Here is a 19,159-nt window from a genome sequence, read left to right as displayed (position 1 = left end):
GTAAAAACAGTCCATCCCGTTTCCAGGCCTTGCTGGTATCCATTCTAAATCATGTTAGCTATTTTTTTTCAGGTCTACACCATCATGTTTGTAAATGAATAGCATGCTTTTATTATTTCTGGATTTAAATATTTTTAGATGTAGTCTAAATATTTCCAGTAGAGTGTTTGGCTTTTTTTTTTTTTTTTGGTATTTCTGGGCCAATGATGCAGGCTTGTAATCCCAGCTTCTCAGGAGGTTGAGGCAGAAGGGTCAAGCTCAAGGCCTACCTGGAGTACATAGTGAATTCAATGCCAGGCTGGGCAACTTAGCGAGACCCTGTCTCAGACAGCAATAGGTTAGTGATAGAACGCTGGCCTTGCACAAGACCCTGGGTTGCGGTTCCCAAGGATTCTAAAGAGTCATCTTTCTGTCAGCTTTAGCAGAAAACCTCATAGTTTTCACTGGCTATGACCAGGCTTTGGGGGACCATGGCTCCTCTATGTCCTTAGTAACTCAGGCTATCTTTCTGTGCCACTGGTTTGTGAATTCACGTTTGTGTCGAGGCATCGGTTTGTATCCAAGACAGAGACAGGAGGAGGGGGGACTGTCAGCCAGAGTTCTACCTGTGTCTCAGGAACGTGAGAGCTACACCAACCAACCACTGACCGCTTCATACAGGAAGGAGGAAATCACTTCTGCCGCCTCTGTAATGCAGGAAGGAAGGGGGTTAGAAATGGCCTAGGATGCTGGTACACATCTGTGATCTCAGCATTCAGGAAAAGGATGAGGATCTTGGGTTTGGGTCTAGCCTGGGATATTCAGAGATCGTCCCTCCAAAAGAAAAAAAGCCAGTTATTAGGTCAGTAACCACAAAGGGTCCAATGACTACTGTCTCTTTCCGCAACAGTCTGGTGACTCCACCATCGTCTGTGTGCGCTTGGTCCAGTAGATTGGTGGGGTTTTTTGTTGTTGTTGGTTTTGTCCCCCCTCATAGTACTTCCTTTGCTGGGGTGATTTATGACTTCATTTTAAATATATTAATAATTCATCCCAGATCCTATGGTAGAAATAGCAATCACTCCTGTACATCCATCTTCCCACCCCTGGGCATATGATCTCTCCATATATCCATTACCCCCCGCCCCCTGGATGCACCTGCCCGAATTCCCATGTCCTGCTCTGGGCTGTGCTCCTGGGCTCACTGAAGGTCCTACAGTCTCTCTGCACCACCAGCCTGAGGTTGTGCTTCTCCCCACACAGTCCTGCTCGCGATTTTCACAAGTGTTGACCATAGTTTTCTGAGAAATGGTACCTTGAGGCAAATTTCCTAAGACCGCCTGTGTGATCTGCCTCTAAGCTCAGATAATAGTTTCTGTAACCTTCCATATCCTTGCATGGCTCTAGGGACTTGGACCCAACTAGGAGGTGGGGAGGGAATGAAGACAAGACAGAGAAGCAGGCAAGCAGACAGACAGACACAGAGAGAAATAGCTAGGATCGAGCAGTCTGGTTCTCAGTGAGAAACCCCAGCACCCTAGAAACTCAGCGTGCTGTTATGTAGATTGAAGGGGGTACCGCACACAGCTGAACTGGCAGGTGGGGTTATTACATACTGATAATAAGGGGCTGGGGCTTATGGTGTACAGCTGGATCAAGGGGCCAGGCCTCGCTCATCTCCGCTGGAGGGTCTCTGCAGGTCCGCAGGCTCTAAGCACCTGAGGGGACAAAGCTGTGGCAGCCATCGTCTGTACACTAACACTCACACTTGGTCCTTGGGAAAGGCTTTGCCATCCCTTCCAGCTGAGGCTACCGGCTCCTTGACAGGGCTGTGCAGAATCACTCTGATTGTCCAGACTTTGGATGAGTCCTGGTGTGGGTTTTTTGATGGTTTTGGTTTTGCTGTCATGGTTTTTATGCTGCTGAGGCCGGAACATGCTAGGAAAGTCCTTTAGCACTGAGCTATGTGGATTCCAGCCTAAGAGCTGATCACTTTATTCTGGAAGTCTTAGGACATTTTTATCTGCAGCATTCTGAAATGCTAAGGTTTTGTGTCTTGCTGTATGTGAATACAGGGTTAAAAACAACCCCACCATCCTCCCTCTGATGAGAATGACTCTTTGTTGCTGGTTTTCTGTAATGTGCTAAGGGCAGAATGATGGCACTATACCCAACACTGCCTGTGGTAAACAAAGCCTTAGATGGTGAAGTACATGCCAGCAGGAGGATTAGGAAGGGACCTAAGTTCCTGGGGCAGAACGCCATGGTTTCAAACTTCCTCAAAGAGGTGCCACATGTCCAGGTTCTCTCCTTGTGGAGCTGGAAGCAGCAGGACTCAGGGATGGATCTGCCCTACAGTGGTCTGTTCAGGAGTGTGTCTCAAGTCGCCTCCCGCAATTAAGGAGGGTGGAGCTGAAGACCACTTAGAGGACTTCACTTGAGAAGACATTGACTGCTTCCTGTTGTGTGAACCGCCTTGCATTCACCTGCATACAGTTAGCAAGCTGGTCTTTGTGGCTACTAACTGAACTAGCAGTGGATGCTACAGTTGGCTTCAGACACAGGGAAGACTTTAGGCCTTGACTCTTGTGCCCAGTGCATGGAGATAGATGGGTGGGTAGGACAATGCTGAGGACAGGGATGCTTAGTCGGGATGCTGACAGAAGCCATGCTGAGGACAGGGATGCTCAGTCGGGATGCAGATGGAAGCCATGCAGCCCTTGCTGGGCTGAGGTTGCAGCCCTTGCTGGGCCGAGGTTGCAGCCCTTGCTGGGCTGAGGCTGCAGGCTTTCAGGAAGTGTTCTCAAGGCCTTCCACTTCCCTCCTGTACTTTCCTTGTTGTTGAGAGTGAATAGCCCCTTAATCACTCTAGGCACCTGTTACATCTGATGCCGACCATTCTTCTTGGGTGATGTCAACACAAGCAAATTATATTAAAACATCCATCCCCTTCACCCTTTATCTATTGGCCATGGCTCCAAACCAGGACAGCCAGAGCCAGCTTATACCAGAGTTGCATCTTTTTCCTGTTCCTCCTCCATCACAGCGTCACCGTGACTTAAAATTGGCCACAGTTGAGTTACTTGTTATTTCTCCCTATCCATGGAGGTGATATGTTCCAAGACCCCCAGTGGGTGCCTGGAACCATGGGTAATTGCAAACCCTGCATGGACTGGGTATTTTTCTATACATGCACTCTCATGAGAAAGCTCAATTTATAGATTAGGTACAGTAAGAGTTTAATAACAATAGAATAATTACGGCTGTATGCTGTACTAGGCCTTCTGCAAATGCCATCTCTCTTGAAGGGCTGTTTGCAGGCTCCAGCTGACCACTGGTGACTGAGGCCATAGAAGGTTCGACTCTGGGGAAAGGGAACATGGAAACAAGTAAGCTATAAACCACGGCCTCCCTTCCTCCCCCCACTGAGTGTGTTTAACTTCTCTAGAACATCACAGTCAGAATCCCAGTCGCAGCTGGACTGTAGAAATCATACCTATTTTGGTGCCCCTGATGCATTCAGGCAAATGCCGTTTATGGAGGCCCTGGTTATATAAAAGCTCTGGACACCAACCATATTTAGCACTGGTACCAAGCTGATGGCTGGGGTGGGCAGTGAAACCCACAGAGTCCATGTTTGTGAGATGAGTTGTGATACAACAAAAGAAACCGAAAGATGATCTTGTGGATTGATTCTGAACGAGCCAGGGGCTCAAGGCTCTCCTGGCGCTGTATGAGCCTGTCTGTGTAGGAGGAAAATGAGGACGAGGAGAGGTCGTTTCACAGGTCAGTGTTCAGCCAAGCCAAAGGAGGCGCTTGTGGGGGCTCATCTGTACTCATCTGACTTGCAGGGCTCCCACCAAGTCAGCTACAGCTTTTGCCTCTTGATTGAAAGCAAGGCTGAGGGCAGGGTTTAGCCATAAACTAGCTCTGTGCTGCCACCTAGAGACAGCCAATGGGAGTGTACAGTCAGAATTCCTTAGGTATGGCTGAATGGTAGAACACTTGCTAGCAAGCCATAGGCCCATGGGTACCAGCCACCCTCCAGCACCGGGGGAAAAACAGACAAAAGCTGTGGTTCTAGATGGGAAAAGGCAATGTTTCTGAAAGGTATTGAAATTTATTAAACTTAGCATGCTGGCATAGTCCTTTTAATGTTGAGAACTTACCTGTGATTTCTAGCATCAATGTAGAGTGTGGATCTTAGAAAAACTGACTAGCCAAACAAACAAACAAACAATCCAGTTCCATTTGTTAGGAAATAGAGAGACTAATTCCTGGTTAGTCTTTCTGTGAAGCCAAGGAAAGAGTAAAACCTTTCTCCTTCCTGAGAGAGACTACAGCAGGGGCAACCAGCTTAGATGTTTTTCTGGAAAATCTGGTAATGATGGAGTGTCAGCTGTGTGACCAGACTAAACACCTCCTCCTGAAGTGACACCGTCAGATAACTGTAACTGGATTTGGGGGGCTGTGGGTCAGTTATGAATCTCTAAGAGAAAGCAAGTTGTAGGGTTCCTCGTGGCCCTGTAGTGCCAATGCAATAGGTTTACAGAAGACCAACGAGCAAAGAAACAGAACTTGCCATCCCAGAACCTGATCGATCGATCGATCTATCTATCTATCTATCTATCTATCTATCTATCTATCATCTATCTTTCTTTCTATCTATCTTCCTTCCTTCCTTCCTTCCTTCCTTCCTTCCTTCCTTCCTTCCAACGGTTTCTATGTGTAATAGTCCTGCCTGTCCTGGAATTCACTCTGTAGACGGGGCTGGCCTCAAACTCACTGAGATCCACCTGCCTCTGCCTCCCGAGTGCTGGGTTAAAGGCATGCGCCACCACTGTCCAGTTGGGGTTTTCTTTTTTCTTCTAAAGATTTATTTATTTATATAGTATCCTGCCTGTAGTCCAGAAGAGGGCACCAGATCAGTTGTGAGCCACCATGTGGTTGCTGGGAATTGAACTCAGGACCTCTGGAAGAGCAGTCAGTGCTCTTAACTGCTGAGCCATCTCTTCAGCCCCTCAGCTGGGGTTGTCTTATAGTGGTTTTTGTTTTGTCTGTTACATGTGTGTGTACCAGATCCAGCCAGGGGGTGACACCAGGAGGAATTTCCATTTGGCAGCCTGGTCCCTCACAAATGGGCCCCTCCCTTAGGAGATTTGCTTGTAGATCCAGCAGCCACAGGAGAGACCGTGTTGCCCACACCTAGTGTGCTTTGTCAGTCTCCGAGCGAGTTTGTCAGATGCGGTCATGCATACCCACTGAGCTCACATGTGTCTGCTGCATGCGCTCATAAGAGACACTGCATGTGGATCTCTCTTCAGGAATGCAGTTCTGAGTGTCTCCGAAGACTGACTGCCAGACAAGTCTGTCTGTCCATTTCATGGTGTAGTCTCCTCCAGGATCACGTGACATTTGTAGTCCCACCCAGCACACGCTAAGGCAAAGAACAATTAATACCATTGCGACACATGGCTGCAGGATTAGTTCTGCTCACCCTGAAGACTGGCTGCTTTATCAAACTGTGCTTTTTTTTTTTTTTAGATGTCAGGCTTTGTAGCGGGCGAAGTATGGGGGTAAGGACGGTGCAATGTCTGACATCTCAGGGATTCTCAGGCTGTAGTGCCCCTTCATTCCTCATGTTTATTCACAGGGACCCCTTAGCTAAAAGGAGTACCTGGGAGTTTTATTGTCTAAGTAGTATCAGACAGATCAGATGTGCCCAACGTTGGAGTAATTATTTAAAAAGATGGCGCATCGGTCATATAAAGGTGTTTTTGTCATGAGCATGATCATCAGGCATCTTTTAATAATTATTGTGTCTTGTATGACTGGGGGGACACGAAGGTCTCAGCTTTGCCAAGGAGGCCAGAAGGCAACTTCCAGAGTGGCCTCTTTTCTTCCATCTTTACCTGGGTTCCAGAGATGCTCTCAGGCCTCTCAAGTACTTTACCCTGTGAGGCGTGTGTCAGGCCACCGAGCTGTCTTTATAGTCTTGTTCATGATACGTTAGTTAGCTTCTGCGTGGGGTGTGACCTAGTCAGCGGTGTTGAGACTGACTCAGTAATCAGATGTAAGGCGAGTCCATGTGGGTAACGATGAGAATCTCTCTCCCTTTCCATACCTCAGCTTTTTCCTGTTTTCTCCCCTCCCCGCCCCGCTCCCCCCATAGGCCTAGAAAGTCTCAGCTAACTCCAGGTGAGGCGTGGCCCAGCAGCAGCTCCTGCCCCAGTCCAGATGGGGCAGGCGTCTCCAGAACTGGTTTCAGCTTTGCCTCAGTTCTGTTCTAGACAAGCCAGTGTGGTTTGCATTTTGGTGTTGCTGAGATTCTTTTCCCACGGCTGTGGTGAGCTACTCAGATGAAAGCAGGCTAAGTGGGAGGGGCTTATTTAAGCTCTCAGTCCCTGGCTGCCCCCACCACGGGGGAAGTGAGAGCAGCGGGAGCTTGAAGCAGCTGGTCGCCACTTTGTGTACTCAGAGAGCAGGACAAAGGCTTACTACTGTTAGGTTCTTTTCCCCATTTACACAGTCAAGACCCTAGCCAGGGAGCGGTACCACCCACAGTGGGCTGGTCTTCCCACCTCAGTTGATACAGCTGATAGCCCACCACAGACAAGCGCAGAGGCCCACCTCCCAGGTTGTTCTGGGTTCACTGGAGTTGACTGCACCAGCGTGGACATCAGGCAGGTTCTAATAGACCCGTTATTCCCTGGACAAGTGGAAACTAGACCAAGTTACCTGGATTTCCGGCTCAAACTCTAAAACCTGATACGGGATTTGACTAGAAAAGTACATTTGTCTCTCAGGGGCTTATCCTTGGGCAACTAGACCTCAACATTAAGTCAGTGAATCAGATACAGAGAGACCAAGGCGTTCAGACCTCCATGGGGCACCTGGGCAATCCCCCGTGGCTTACAGACCTGTGTTTACGGGGCACCTGGGCAGTCCCCCATGGCTTACACAGACCTGTGTTTACGGGGCACCTGGGCAATCCCCCGTGGCTTACACAAACCTGTGTTTACTGGGCACCTGGGAAGTCCCCTGTGGCTTACACAGACCTGTGTTTACGGGGCACCTGGGCAGTCCCCCGTGGCTTACACAGACCTGTTTAGGAGGCACCTGGGCCGGCCTCCGTGGCTTACACAGACCTGTGTTTACGGGGCACCTGGGCCGGCCTCCGTGGCTCACACAGACCTGTGTTTACGGGGCACCTGGGCAGTCCCCTGTGGCTTACACAGACCTGTGTTTACGGGGCACCTGGGCAGTCCCCCGTGGCTTACACAGACCTGTGTTTACGGGGCACCTGGGCAATCCCCCGTGGCTTACACAAACCTGTGTTTACTGGGCACCTGGGAAGTCCCCTGTGGCTTACACAGACCTGTGTTTACGGGGCACCTGGGCAGTCCCCCGTGGCTTACACAGACCTGTGTTTACGGGGCACCTGGGCAGTCCCCCGTGGCTTACACAGACCTGTTTAGGAGGCACCTGGGCCGGCCTCCGTGGCGTATATACACCCGTGTTTACGGGGCACCTGGGGCGGCCTCCGTGGCGTATATACACCCGTGTTTACGAGGCACCTGGGCCGGCCTCCGTGGCGTATATACACCCGTGTTTACGAGGCACCTGGGTAGCCGTCCATGCCCTACACTGAAATCTTCTATTTTCTCGCTGACCCACTCTTAGGCAGACGGGCAGAGTCCCGTCTCTTGCCTAGAGGAAGCCCCGGAGCATTGGTGGCACTGCCGTGGCATCACCAGGGAGTGTCTAGAGCCATCAGAAGCTCCATGTTAGATGCCTCGCTCCTATCCTCCCAGGAACGGAGATGTTTTCACATACACAAGTGTGTTTGGGAGACTGACAACTATCTTTTGATATGAAGCTGAGAATCTTTGCTCATTGTTAAAAGATCTTGAAAATATGTTTGAGCTAGCTCTTGTAAGGGTAGGAATTGTCACATAGAAGGCTGGGTACTGCTTGTTATCTGCAGAGAGAATTCAGTTAGACAAGTACATTCCTCTGACGTTGGTAACTCACCACAGATAGAGACTAGAATGTAAAATGGCAGTCCTGTAAGGGCCTCAACCAATGGTCACTGTGTAATTTGTTAGTAAAATTGAACATCCAGAACGTATGCGCTCTGTCAAAGTTCATACCATTGGTTCATGCCTGGTCTGTAAAGACGAAAACCTATCTTTCTGAAATGTTGCCTCCCCACTAAAGTATGGCTCTGATAAGCCAGGCATTTACAGATTAGATTGCTGATAGCCACAGATCATTTGAAACTTACTAGGGTAGGTTATGTCTAAAATTTTATCTTTGTGTTTCAGGTCTAAAAAATGAAAAGTGTGTTAAAAACTCAGGTAAGACATGTTTAAATGATCGTCTCTGTCATGGGAATTTTGTTAATTTTTTTTCCCTCACAAGTATGGGTCAACCGCCACTATTGCCACCCCCGCCATCATCCCTTAAGGCTAAAGTGTGCTTTTGTTAGTGGCCCTAAGTCCATTCTCTGTCCACCCAGAAACCAACGTTCAGGAATTGGGAGTTAATAGTAAGAAAACCAGGTTTATACACAAAGGTCAGCACCCTGAGAAATGGGGCAGTTATTTTGGGGCTCATCTCAAGTATTGGAAGGGACTTTACAGCAAGGTGAGGCCATTTAAAGGTAGTTTTCTTCAGAATTGACAGTGTTGGCCAAAGGAGAATCACAGAACAATACACAGGGCCCTTTGCAAAGTGAGTCAGTCTGGGCTGGGCGGGGTGGTTAAAGACACACTGTACTGTCATTGCTGCTTTCCCGGGGAGAGCCGTCCCTGCCCGTCCTGGTCTTCGCCTATGGCTGTTCCAGGGCAGGCTGGGTCCAAGCCACTCTCACGTCCGTCCGCCTTACAGGAACTTCCGGACTGGGACTGGTGAGGCCCTTGTAGCTTCAGCCATTTCCCACACGGCTCACGTGCAAAGAGCCAGACTTTTTAAATGCCTGTTTTGGCATCTCAGGAAATAACATTTGGGAGAGGAATGGAGAGAGTGTGGCGTAAAAGAGAAAGAAGGCCTGGTGGGACCCGATGGGTGGTTTGAACTTACGGGTGTGTGTGTGGAGGGGAGGGGTGGGACAATGTAACGTCTAGTGGGAGGGTGGAGGGTGGAGGAGGAACACCCGGGAAACTGACCTATGGCAGCTCAGCAGTACCGGGAACCCACAGTGCTGTCAGAGTGAAGAATGCCTTCAACTAACACAAGCTGTCAGGGAACCGTTTGGAAGATTTCCTCCCTTAAATGCCTGAAAACAAGAGTCTGTTTCTAGCTGTCTTCCTGGCTAGCTTTTCTATGCATTCTTCTCTGGGTTAAAGAAAAAAAATCCATTATCTCCATATCTTTGAATTGAAATTTCATGTTTCTTGTAACCATGTAGGGCAGCTCGAGTCCTTATTATTAGTATTTAAAACAGGCTGACCTTGGATGGCATCTGGGCACAGTAACATGGATGAACACGTTTGTATTTCAGAATATATTGAACCGGTGTATATCTACAACCCCGGTGAGTATGGGCTTTTACGAACAGTCCAGCAAGCATATCTAATAGCTCTCTCCTGTGGGCAAATGCGCTTCCTACCCGAGTGAAGGTGGTAACTTGGCAGATCAGGAGGAGGAGGGAAACAGTGTGTTCTGGGAACTCTCCTCCCCTGTGGTCACTCTGTAGCCCTCCCAGTAGCAAATGTTCTGGGGAGTAAAGGCAGGGGCACCCACAGAGCTCACCCAGGGCCAGTCTGGGGGGCCTATGTAGCTCTATATTCCACGGCTGGAATTAGCATAGGCGACACCCACATTCAAGTGTAAGTTAATTCTCAGCGGCTGTGCCACTCCCATGCCTGATATGTTCACAGAGCACACTCAGCCTAGTTGAGAACACAGGTTGAGTTAATTAGGGTTACCATATAGGAAACCAGAACTTGAAGCCATCTTGAAAGTGTGACCACTGCATAGGACCTCAGCCAGCTATTCAAAGAGACATTGTTTTCCTGCCCCCTCGACACCTCAGGAGCCTAGTTCTGTGCTTTACCTCAGTGGAGGCCGTGGAGACGTGTCCAAAATTGCCCACATACATAGAGACTCTAGGTGGCACTTGTATTCAGTGATGTGCCTTCTGGTCCCTGAGAGTTCTTTTGATCTCTCAGTAAAACTGATGCATTTTGCTTGTTTGTGATGTAGATCTGGAAGGGCAGAACCTGGAAGACTCTGGTAAGACACTCTCAAACTTTGGGACATAACATTTGCAAGCCGTGAGCGGGTGGGGAGAAGCAAGAGCTCGTCTTAGCTTACTAGTTCAATCCATCAGATTGAATTCTTTATAAAAACCACACAGGGGCTGGAGAGATGGCTCAGTGGTTAAGAGCACTTCCAGAGGTCCTGAGTTCAATTCCCAGCATCCACGTGGTGGTTTACAACCACCTGTAATGAGATCTAGTGCCCTCTTCTGGCCTGCAGGCATGCATGCAGACAGACCACTGTATACTTATTAAATAAATCTTTTTTTAAAACAAACAAACAAACAAACAAACAAACAAACAAACACAGCACTCATGCCTATAGTCATCCCAGAAAACAGAGGAGGGTTTTCTGGATCAAACTTGCATGATCCAGACCTGTTGACAAAACAAATAGCATTTAATTTTCCTAAATTAAAATGCGGATTCTTTGTATGTGGATCCAAGTAACACGTGTACTCATGTCCACTTGATGAGGATGCTCCAAAGTAAAACTTACTCTAAAGTTCTTAGTTAGAAAAGAAAGAAAAAAAGAAGTGTGGGCTGGAGAGATGGTTTGTGCTGTTTTAGAAAACCAGGTTCAGGTCTCAGCGTTCAGAGTGGGTGGCTCACAATTACTGTCTGAAACTCCAGTTCAGTGGAACACATACACCCTCTCAGGCACACACGTGCACATGGAAATAAATGTTTTTCTGTGTGAGTGTGCATGTGTAAGCCCATATACATGTGAAAGCCTGCATGCATGTGAACATGTCTGTGGAGGCCAGAGGTTGATACTAGGTGTCTTCCTGTATACTGAGACAGGATCTCTCCCTGTGAACATGAAATCCTCTGTATACTGAGGCAGGATCTCTCCCTGTGAACATGAAGCTCTCACTAGTCGTGTTTTGGGGATCCCCTGTCCATACCTCCCCCCACAGGGATTACAGGCTGGCCATGACACCCACCTGGCTCTTATGTGGTACCCAGGCTTGCACGGCAAGCACCTTATCCAAGCCATCTCCCCAGCTTTAAAGTTCCTCTTTCTAAAGATGTTATTGTCTTCTAGGGCTAGGGTACAAAGTTCTCAAGTTAATGAAGAGATCATTGAACACTTTTCTATTTTCTTTTTTCCCATGGTGCCTCGAATCAAACCCTGGGCCCCCTGCAAGCTAGGTAAGCACACTATTGTTGAGATACACCCCAGTCCCTGGGACAGATTTCCTAACGGGTGATCCAAGAGAATGTGTCATTAACCTCAAAAGTGACTCTACCTTTAACCCAGTTATAACTCGGAAACCAGGACATAGAAACTCGAGTGTAGAACTGTGGCCTCAGGCACCGTGCTAGGCAAGTGCCTCACCCGAGCTATCTCCGCCCTCTTTGTACTTTAGTTTTGAACTTGAAGGCAGAGTCTGAGCTGAGCATGATGCTGCTCACCTTTAACCCAGCAGAGACCAGCAGGTGTCTAGTATGCGTGTGAAGCAAGCCTACTCTATATAGAGCTTCAGGTGGTAAGAGACCCTGTCTTCAAAACAACAACACAAAACAAAAAACCAAACACAAACAAACCTCAGACTGGGTCTGATTAGATTAGCTGATCTTGAACTCATTTTGTAGTTCAAGCATTTAACCTTGCTCTCTCTGCCTTCTGAGTAGCTGGGATTTGTAGGCCTACACCCCAGGCCCCAGGCAATCCTACATTTCTTTTAAAAAGGCTCCAGGGAGTCAGAAAGATACCCAGTTGTGGACAAGCCATGACTCAGAGGCTCTGCTCAGCAGCTGACCAAGCTCAGGTGAGCGACAAGTGGCCAGACACCCAAGGCATTATGTGGTACTCAGAGCACATTGTGACATTCCGATATAACCACTCATGTGGGCTGCGTACTATTAAATAATATTAACATTATTAAACACTAAACCTAGAAATTAGGCTTTAAAAAACATTTAAAGATACAAGAAAGCACTTATAATAGTGTAAGAGTTGATGGTCTAGCTCACTAAGTAGAGTGCTGGCCTAGTATGTACGCAGACCTCCAGACACACACATACACACTGATGGTAATATGAAAATCTATCCAAAGTCTCTGACAGTTTTCATTTTATATTGTATATGTATTTATGTGTGTGTGTAATATACATTATATATGTTTTATATGTTTTCTGGTCATATACATAATACATGGTAATGGTAGAAATGAAAAATATGGAAAATTATTAAGGATTAAAAATTAAAAAGCTCAGATCACAGATATTAATTTGCAACATTTTTGGTATATTTACTTTGAATCTTTTTGCATATGTGTGTGTATCTTGTTTTTTTTTTACTTTGGTTTTGGAGACAGGGTTTCTCTGTATAGCCCTTGCTGTCCTGTCTCTGTAGACCAGGCTGGCCTCAATCTCAGAGATCTGCCTGCTTCTGCCTCCCCATCACCTGGCTATAATATCTTTTTTTTTTAAAAAAAAAGATCATACTGGGGATCAAATCCCTCCACATTATGGGGCACCCACATGTAGCACACTCGTGAAGGTCAGAGGACAATTCGCAGAACTTGGTTCCCTTTTTACTATGTGGGTTCCAGAGACTCAGGTCAGCAGGCTGGGTGGCAAGCGTCTCTACCTGCTGAGCTGTCTTGCTGGCCCTGGATTTATTTAGCTTTAATGAAGAATTGTGTGCTTACCTGGAGTGCGATCCTGAGTGACGAGACATAGCTCTCACCCATCAATTAAGCTTCGGTGGCTTAGTGAGTCTCCCCTTCTCTTGTATTTTGTCCCCTGTTGTTTCTCAAAGCTTTCACTAAAGAGCCCAATGTAAATCTACATTAATGTGGAAAATGGATATTTTGTCTCATTTTGTAACTGGATCTCATGTAGCCCAGGCTAGCCTCCAACTTCCTATGTAGTAGAGAATGATCCTGAACTCTGATCTTCCTGTCTCTACCTCTCCAAACTGGGATTCTAGACATTGGCTCCCATGTTGATTCTACCCCCCCCCCCCCAGAAAGTTCTTATTCTTAGCCTTAGAAATGATGAGCCAGGAGCTAGCCTGGTAAATGAATTCTTTCTTACTCTATCAGACTAGCTATCAGGTTATTAAGCCACTGTAGATGGCACAGATGTCACTTTTGAGTGGGTTTTTTAATGCTCTGTTCAGTGAACCAATATTTCAGATGCAATATTTTCCCATTAATCCTTACTTCTTATGAAATGCAAGCTCTATCTTTTGCATACTCAAAAACTCCAAAGTCAGACCTAATACCTACAGCGAGAGTGGGGCTACATCATTTAAAATGCTTCATTGAAAAACGGATGGACCACGTTAGGAAGCTAAACTTGGAGCAATGAGAACTAAATCATAGGTGCTCCTGAAATCTGGCTTATGGATTGGAATTCATATTGTTGCTGTGACACTTATGACTTCCGTATTTGAAGTTTGGAGGTGGGAGACAAAGGGGGAATGGTAGCAGTGCCATTAACTGATAAACACCAACAGCATTTATTTTTTATTTCTGCCTTTAGGTAGGAAAAGCCTTGACTCCACTGGACTACCAGGTAAGGCTGTTCTCTCTTTACTCAGAGCTGGTCTGAGCATTACAGACGATGCCAGCATGGGATGGTACTCAAAGGTTTTGCTTTAGCGTCATGCCAGTTATCTCGACAGCTTTCTCTGGAGTAGACTGTGCCCACCATGCCTTCCCAGGATGCTGGGCACTGGCTCTGGGTGGGGCAGCCAGCTGTTTGGAACACAGCTCTCGGCCAGCTTGCTGGAACCTGGTTGCAGAGGGTCCAGGCCTTCCTGAAGCTCTGTAGACACTCTGCCGCTTGGACCAGCTGCGTATCCAGGCTCAGGCTTCCTCTGGGCCCTGCAAGTAACAAAACACAGTACTCTGCTGGGGCAGGCACAGCTCAGTGAGGCGCTGTTCACAAGCTCCTCAAGTTTGGTGTGGATGACACAAAAGTCGGAAGCTACAGTGCAGTGGGACCTGGGGCTGGTGTCCAGTGCTCATGACCCAGGAGTTGGAAACAACCCAGGAGCAACCAGAGGACGCTTAGATTCTTCTATTTAGGAAAGAATATTGCAGAACCTTTCCTTCTTCCTGGTAAGCCCGGTAGACACACTAGACGGCAGAACATGCCAGCACAGGATAGAGACATTGTCATCGTTACATGTGCCAGGTCCAGTAACTTGGCACACAGTCACATGTGAGTGAAGGACTGGGCCCTTTACTGTTTCTTCCTCGAGGCTTGCATTGCCTCGGTGACTTCCACTGTATTTACCATAGCAGATGTCACCTGCCCTTCACAGCAGCCACGAAACATGTACTTTTAAAAGCAGGAGGGCTAGCCAGGGGCGAGTGTGATGAGAAATGGAGCTGGGACTCCAGGAAGATTGCTGAGAAGTCCCTCGGCACTTCACGGTGATGGGGGGGAAGAACACAAGAGGGCACATCTTATCATCTTGCTCAACAGTCACGATGCCTCTGTGGCTCGGAACTGTCACCTTTCAAATGTGACCACCTTGTCATAGCAACTTCACAGGAGCAGTGATTGGTAAGGAGTATGAAACCACAGCCAATGCTTAACAGCCCTTCCTCTGGGTTCATAGAGCCAAGTACAAGATTTGTTTTCCAGTATATTCTGTTAATTATGGGCTTGCTCATCTGTTTAAATGTTTAATTATTCACTTAATTATTTCGTGGGATTGAACCTAGGCTTATGCATGCTTGATGAGTACTCTACCACTGAGCTACATCCCTAGATTTAGCATGTGCTAAACCACATCCATGGTTCTGACCATTGTTGGTCACTGCTGTCTTAAGACAGTAAGCCGCGTAGAAATAGCATGTCAAAGTTAACTTACAAAACAGACACAGAAAGCAGGTCTAGCAGCTCTTTTGGACTGATCCAGAGTGGCAATGTCCCCCTTACATAACTTCCGTTCTTTGGGCCTAAGTTTGCACAGTGCTCTTCGGGGTCTTCAGTCTAATCTGTGGCCACCTGAAAAGCAGCTTCTGGCTGAGTGTGGAGAACTAATGGGGGCTGTGTAGACAGACCCGGCATTGCGTTCCCCTTTGCCTCTGGTAACTTTGTGTAAATAACTTCACATATCCGAGCACCCGCCATCGTAAGGTACGAATGACTCCACCTTGCAGGGCTGAGGATCTGACGTCACAAACTATCTGACAGTAGTCAAATAGTAAATAGTAGCTGCCATTTTTATTAACTAAAAATCTTTTTTTTTTTAAATTTAGGAATTAAAGTGCTAGAACCAGATGAAAATCCTCTCTGGATGGATAATAAACCTGGTAATTCTTCATGGTGGGGAGGCTCATGGAATTCTAAGTTCTTTAACATCATCATTCAGATAGCTCAGGATCTGGGGGAAGGCATCTGGGCTGTAGTTCCTGACACATCATCCTGATGTTAGAAGGGGGAAGGGCTGAGAACTTGCTTCTGTGTGAGCAGGTTGTTAAAGCCTAGAAGAGGCCAGGTGGCCTGTGCTGGACAGCGGTGTCCAGCTGTACTTTTATTCCAAAGCAAATCAGTAGCTGTAGGGTGTAGATGCAAGAATACACTATGGAGCGTGGGAATGAGAATTTCACGGCACACCCTGCAGGACCAGCCTTTCTGTGGCATGCCTTCTCTTCAACTGGTTTTGTGCCCCTCCTGGAAAGCTGTGTGTAGTGCAGGCCTTTAAAGGCCAGGCTCATCTAATCCAGCAAGGTAGATCAGGAACCTGGTGAGGGCAGACAGCCAGACTGACACCCTGGACCCCTAAATTATGGAAGTGTGGGTACCAGTATTCCAAGGCTAGCCACACACTGGTGGCGGGACAGCACAATCAGATGTCAAAGTTAGACATTGACCTCACGGATGCATTAGCTGATTCTCCGTGCACATCGAACCTCAGAAGGCGCAGACACCCGGTGCATTCTTGACGTGCTGGCTCTGCCCAGTAGGATAACAGTGTGGTGCTGTGCTCCCATGATGCACTGGCACTCAGTAAGTGGGAGACGGGGCGGCTTGTACTGGGAATCTAAGTTCAATATATAGAAAAAAGGTTGGTAAACAGACTTCACATTTATTCTAATGCAAACACATACTCATGGGGGAAATATCTCAGAGAGCAGATGTGTCAGAGCCTTCTTTAACCTCACATATGCCTCTGGACCAGTTTCCCTTGGCCCCAGGCCCACTCCCAAGGGAGAAGCAGCTTGCTCCAACTTAATGAGATCTTTCATGTCAGGAGAAGTGTATAATGTAGTAACTCAGAATCTCTTTATGTTCTAGAAGACAAGCGTCAAGGAAATGCTGACAATCCTAGTAAGAAATACCTCCTATTCTTTGGACGATATTTTTTTTTCTCATTAAAAGCTGACAGTTGCAGGCATGTACATGCATGCCTAAGATGCCCCCACCCATCAGTCTCCTTTACATAGGCACTGTCTAGAGACTCTAGATAGAACATTGTTTTCTCAAGCAGTCCTTTTTCAAATCAAATATTTCATGAAGCCTTCACAGCACCCTGTGTAGTAATGAGGGCCGGCTTGTTGGGGTTTCTGTCCCACCCAGCACCCTACAGCCGGCAAGCCCCAAAGAAAATCACAGAGATCTCCACAAGTTATAAAAAGGATCGGTCCATTAGCTCAGTCTTCTTATTAGCTCTTGTAGCTTATATTAACCCATTATTATCTATGTTAGCCACGTGGATCGGTACCTTTTTCAGCCAGGCAGGTTACACCTTGCTTCTCAGTGGTCTGGGCTGGGATGGGAGGAATGGGCTTCCTCCTTCCCAGAATTCTGTTCTCATCGTCCTGCCTCTACTTCCTGTCTGGTTGACCTGCCTATACTTCCTGCCTGGCCAATCAGCATTTATTTAAAACATGATTGACAGAATACAGAAAATTCTCCTGCACCAACCCTGAAATAAGATCCACAATAAGATGTACCTTAGCTATACAAGAATTGGATGCTCTGACTGTATTTTATAGTTATATGCAGTTATATTTGCAGTAAGATGTACCTTACCTATACAAGAATTGGCATGCTTTGACTGTGTTTTATAGTTATATGGTCAATGCATAAATGCTAAATTCATAAACATATTCTTTATGAAAATTTGGGTTGGAGCATACTGGAAGCTGTTCCATAAAAGATCAAAGTGAAGCAGCAGACAGTAGATACTGTTTAGTGTTAATTAAAACTATCAGAACAGCAGGCGGTGGTGGCGGCACAGTCCTTTAATCCCAGCACTTGGGAGGCAGAGGCAGGAGGAGCTCTGTGAGTTTCAGGACAGCCTGGTCTACAGAGTGAGTTCCTGGACGGCCAGAGCCACACAGAGAAATCCTATCTCGAAAAGAACCAATCAGAAAATACTTGGTTTCTATGGCAGGCCGCTTGATTGTGTGAGTGCTGGATTTATATGTCAGGCGGCACACACGAAGACTGCAGAGGGTGGCTTCATGCTTAGCTCTTGAAGACTATCCTAAGCATTTCAGCTCTACCCCTAACAGTGGCGGAGCTAGCACCGACTTCAGCCATTAGCACCGCAGTCTACCCTGGACAGCATCTAGGTGCCTCTCAGGTGCAGTACCGGCCACTTGAGAGCCACTCACCTGCAGAGCATCCTGACGCACGAGTGAGCTGCCAATCCACTTCTAGCCATGTGACTGGCATGTCCACAACTCTGGCGAGTAAACTCATATGAAGCCCTAACAAACAGCCATTTCTCTTGGCTTCGTGTATTATGAAACCTGACTGGTCTCATACACATCCCAGTTGGAGGAACCCTGAGAACTCCCCCTTCCCTATGCAGTCTGCTTAAACCAAAGTGTAAGCTTGTTCCCCAGGTTTAAAGTAGAGTAAACAAGCTAGATTTCTCCAAAGCCACGTCGTGGAGGAAGCTTTTTTGCCAGTATAGGCTGTGTTTAAAAATGCAGCTGTATCCAGCTGTAACTGGCGTCTGTATGAATGTACACACACTGTTATTTGAAAGGAGACACTTGAGGTAAACTTTACACAACGTATGATCTAACGCACACAGGAAGAGAACATTGCTAAGAAATTCTGGTATACTTGAGCAAGAAATAATTGTCTTGGTTGCCTATATAGATTTGAAAACCCTGTGAAATCTGAGAAAAAAACAAAACCAAGACCAGTATGCCCTGATGATACCTATAGAAATTTAGCCTAAAACTTGGAAGCTGCACGAATGTGCAACAAGTACCTGACAGGTATCTCAGTAGGTGTCTGACTTGGCTGCTGCTGTCCACACGGCTGTGCTGTCTGTACAGGTGGAGGATACTCCGTGCACACCAGTGACGTGTCCATGACTGTGTTCTCTTTAACAGCTCTGGGTCCCGCCCCTGCACCAGGCCCCCGGAGCCACCCTTCGGCATCATCTGGCAGAATGCTCCTCCCCTCAGTCACGGCATCCACTGCGCTCATTGTCACGTCTGCCATACGCATCTTCACTGCTCTCTAGCTCGAAATCACGCCTTAATGTTTATTTGGAAGACGCTACGGAGATCACACAGGAGGCCAAGAGAAAAGGTGTCTTTCTCACTCGGGCAGACACACTGTAAAATAAGAACTGTATATTCGTTCCCTGGCTCACAGTTAAAAAGCTGGTCCAGACAGTGTCAGAGAATTAACTCCTCATTTCTGTTTAAGTTTAGGATTGCAAAAACCCCAAAACTGTATACTTTTGGTTGGATTCAATAAAAGTTTTAAGTTTATTACATGTTTTCCTGTAGAATCTCTAGATATTAAAAGACCATTACTAATGTGGCTAACATGAATTTAATGCCAGAATCAAAATGTGAATACCTGTTTCTCTCTGAAGAACAAAATTATAAATAAAGAGGTAGACAGAGATGGCAGGCTCTTGTTCCCAGGAGACAAAGCAGTAGAGAACTGTAGGCAGGAAGAGGCCA

At 47.1% G+C, this 19,159-nt stretch overlaps 1 protein-coding gene across 15 annotated transcripts in view; it reads left to right on the top strand.

Annotated features, from left to right (window-relative positions):
- The window catches only part of Art3 (ADP-ribosyltransferase 3 (inactive)), a 93,272-nt gene extending 74,308 nt beyond the window's left edge, over positions 1-18,964 (top strand). For 3 of the 15 annotated variants that reach the window (XM_075944161.1, XM_075944160.1, XM_075944162.1), the window contains exons 4-11: positions 8,307-8,339; positions 9,485-9,517; positions 10,189-10,218; positions 11,364-11,399; positions 13,743-13,775; positions 15,476-15,529; positions 16,515-16,547; positions 18,575-18,964. In XM_075944161.1, the coding sequence (XP_075800276.1) occupies positions 8,307-8,339; positions 9,485-9,517; positions 10,189-10,218; positions 11,364-11,399; positions 13,743-13,775; positions 15,476-15,529; positions 16,515-16,547; positions 18,575-18,708 (386 nt within the window). In that variant the 3' untranslated portion in view covers positions 18,709-18,964. The remainder of the gene's footprint in view (positions 1-8,306; positions 8,340-9,484; positions 9,518-10,188; positions 10,219-11,363; positions 11,400-13,742; positions 13,776-15,475; positions 15,530-16,514; positions 16,548-18,574) is intronic. The other 12 variants (XM_075944167.1, XM_075944166.1, XM_075944163.1 and 9 more) reach the window with 11 other exon arrangements.
- The last annotated feature ends 195 nt before the right edge of the window (positions 18,965-19,159 follow it).

This window comes from Microtus pennsylvanicus, chromosome 12 (assembly GCF_037038515.1).
Source record: "Microtus pennsylvanicus isolate mMicPen1 chromosome 12, mMicPen1.hap1, whole genome shotgun sequence".
Classification (NCBI taxonomy): Eukaryota; Metazoa; Chordata; class Mammalia; order Rodentia; family Cricetidae; genus Microtus; species Microtus pennsylvanicus.
This window is presented reverse-complemented; position numbering and strand designations above follow the sequence as displayed.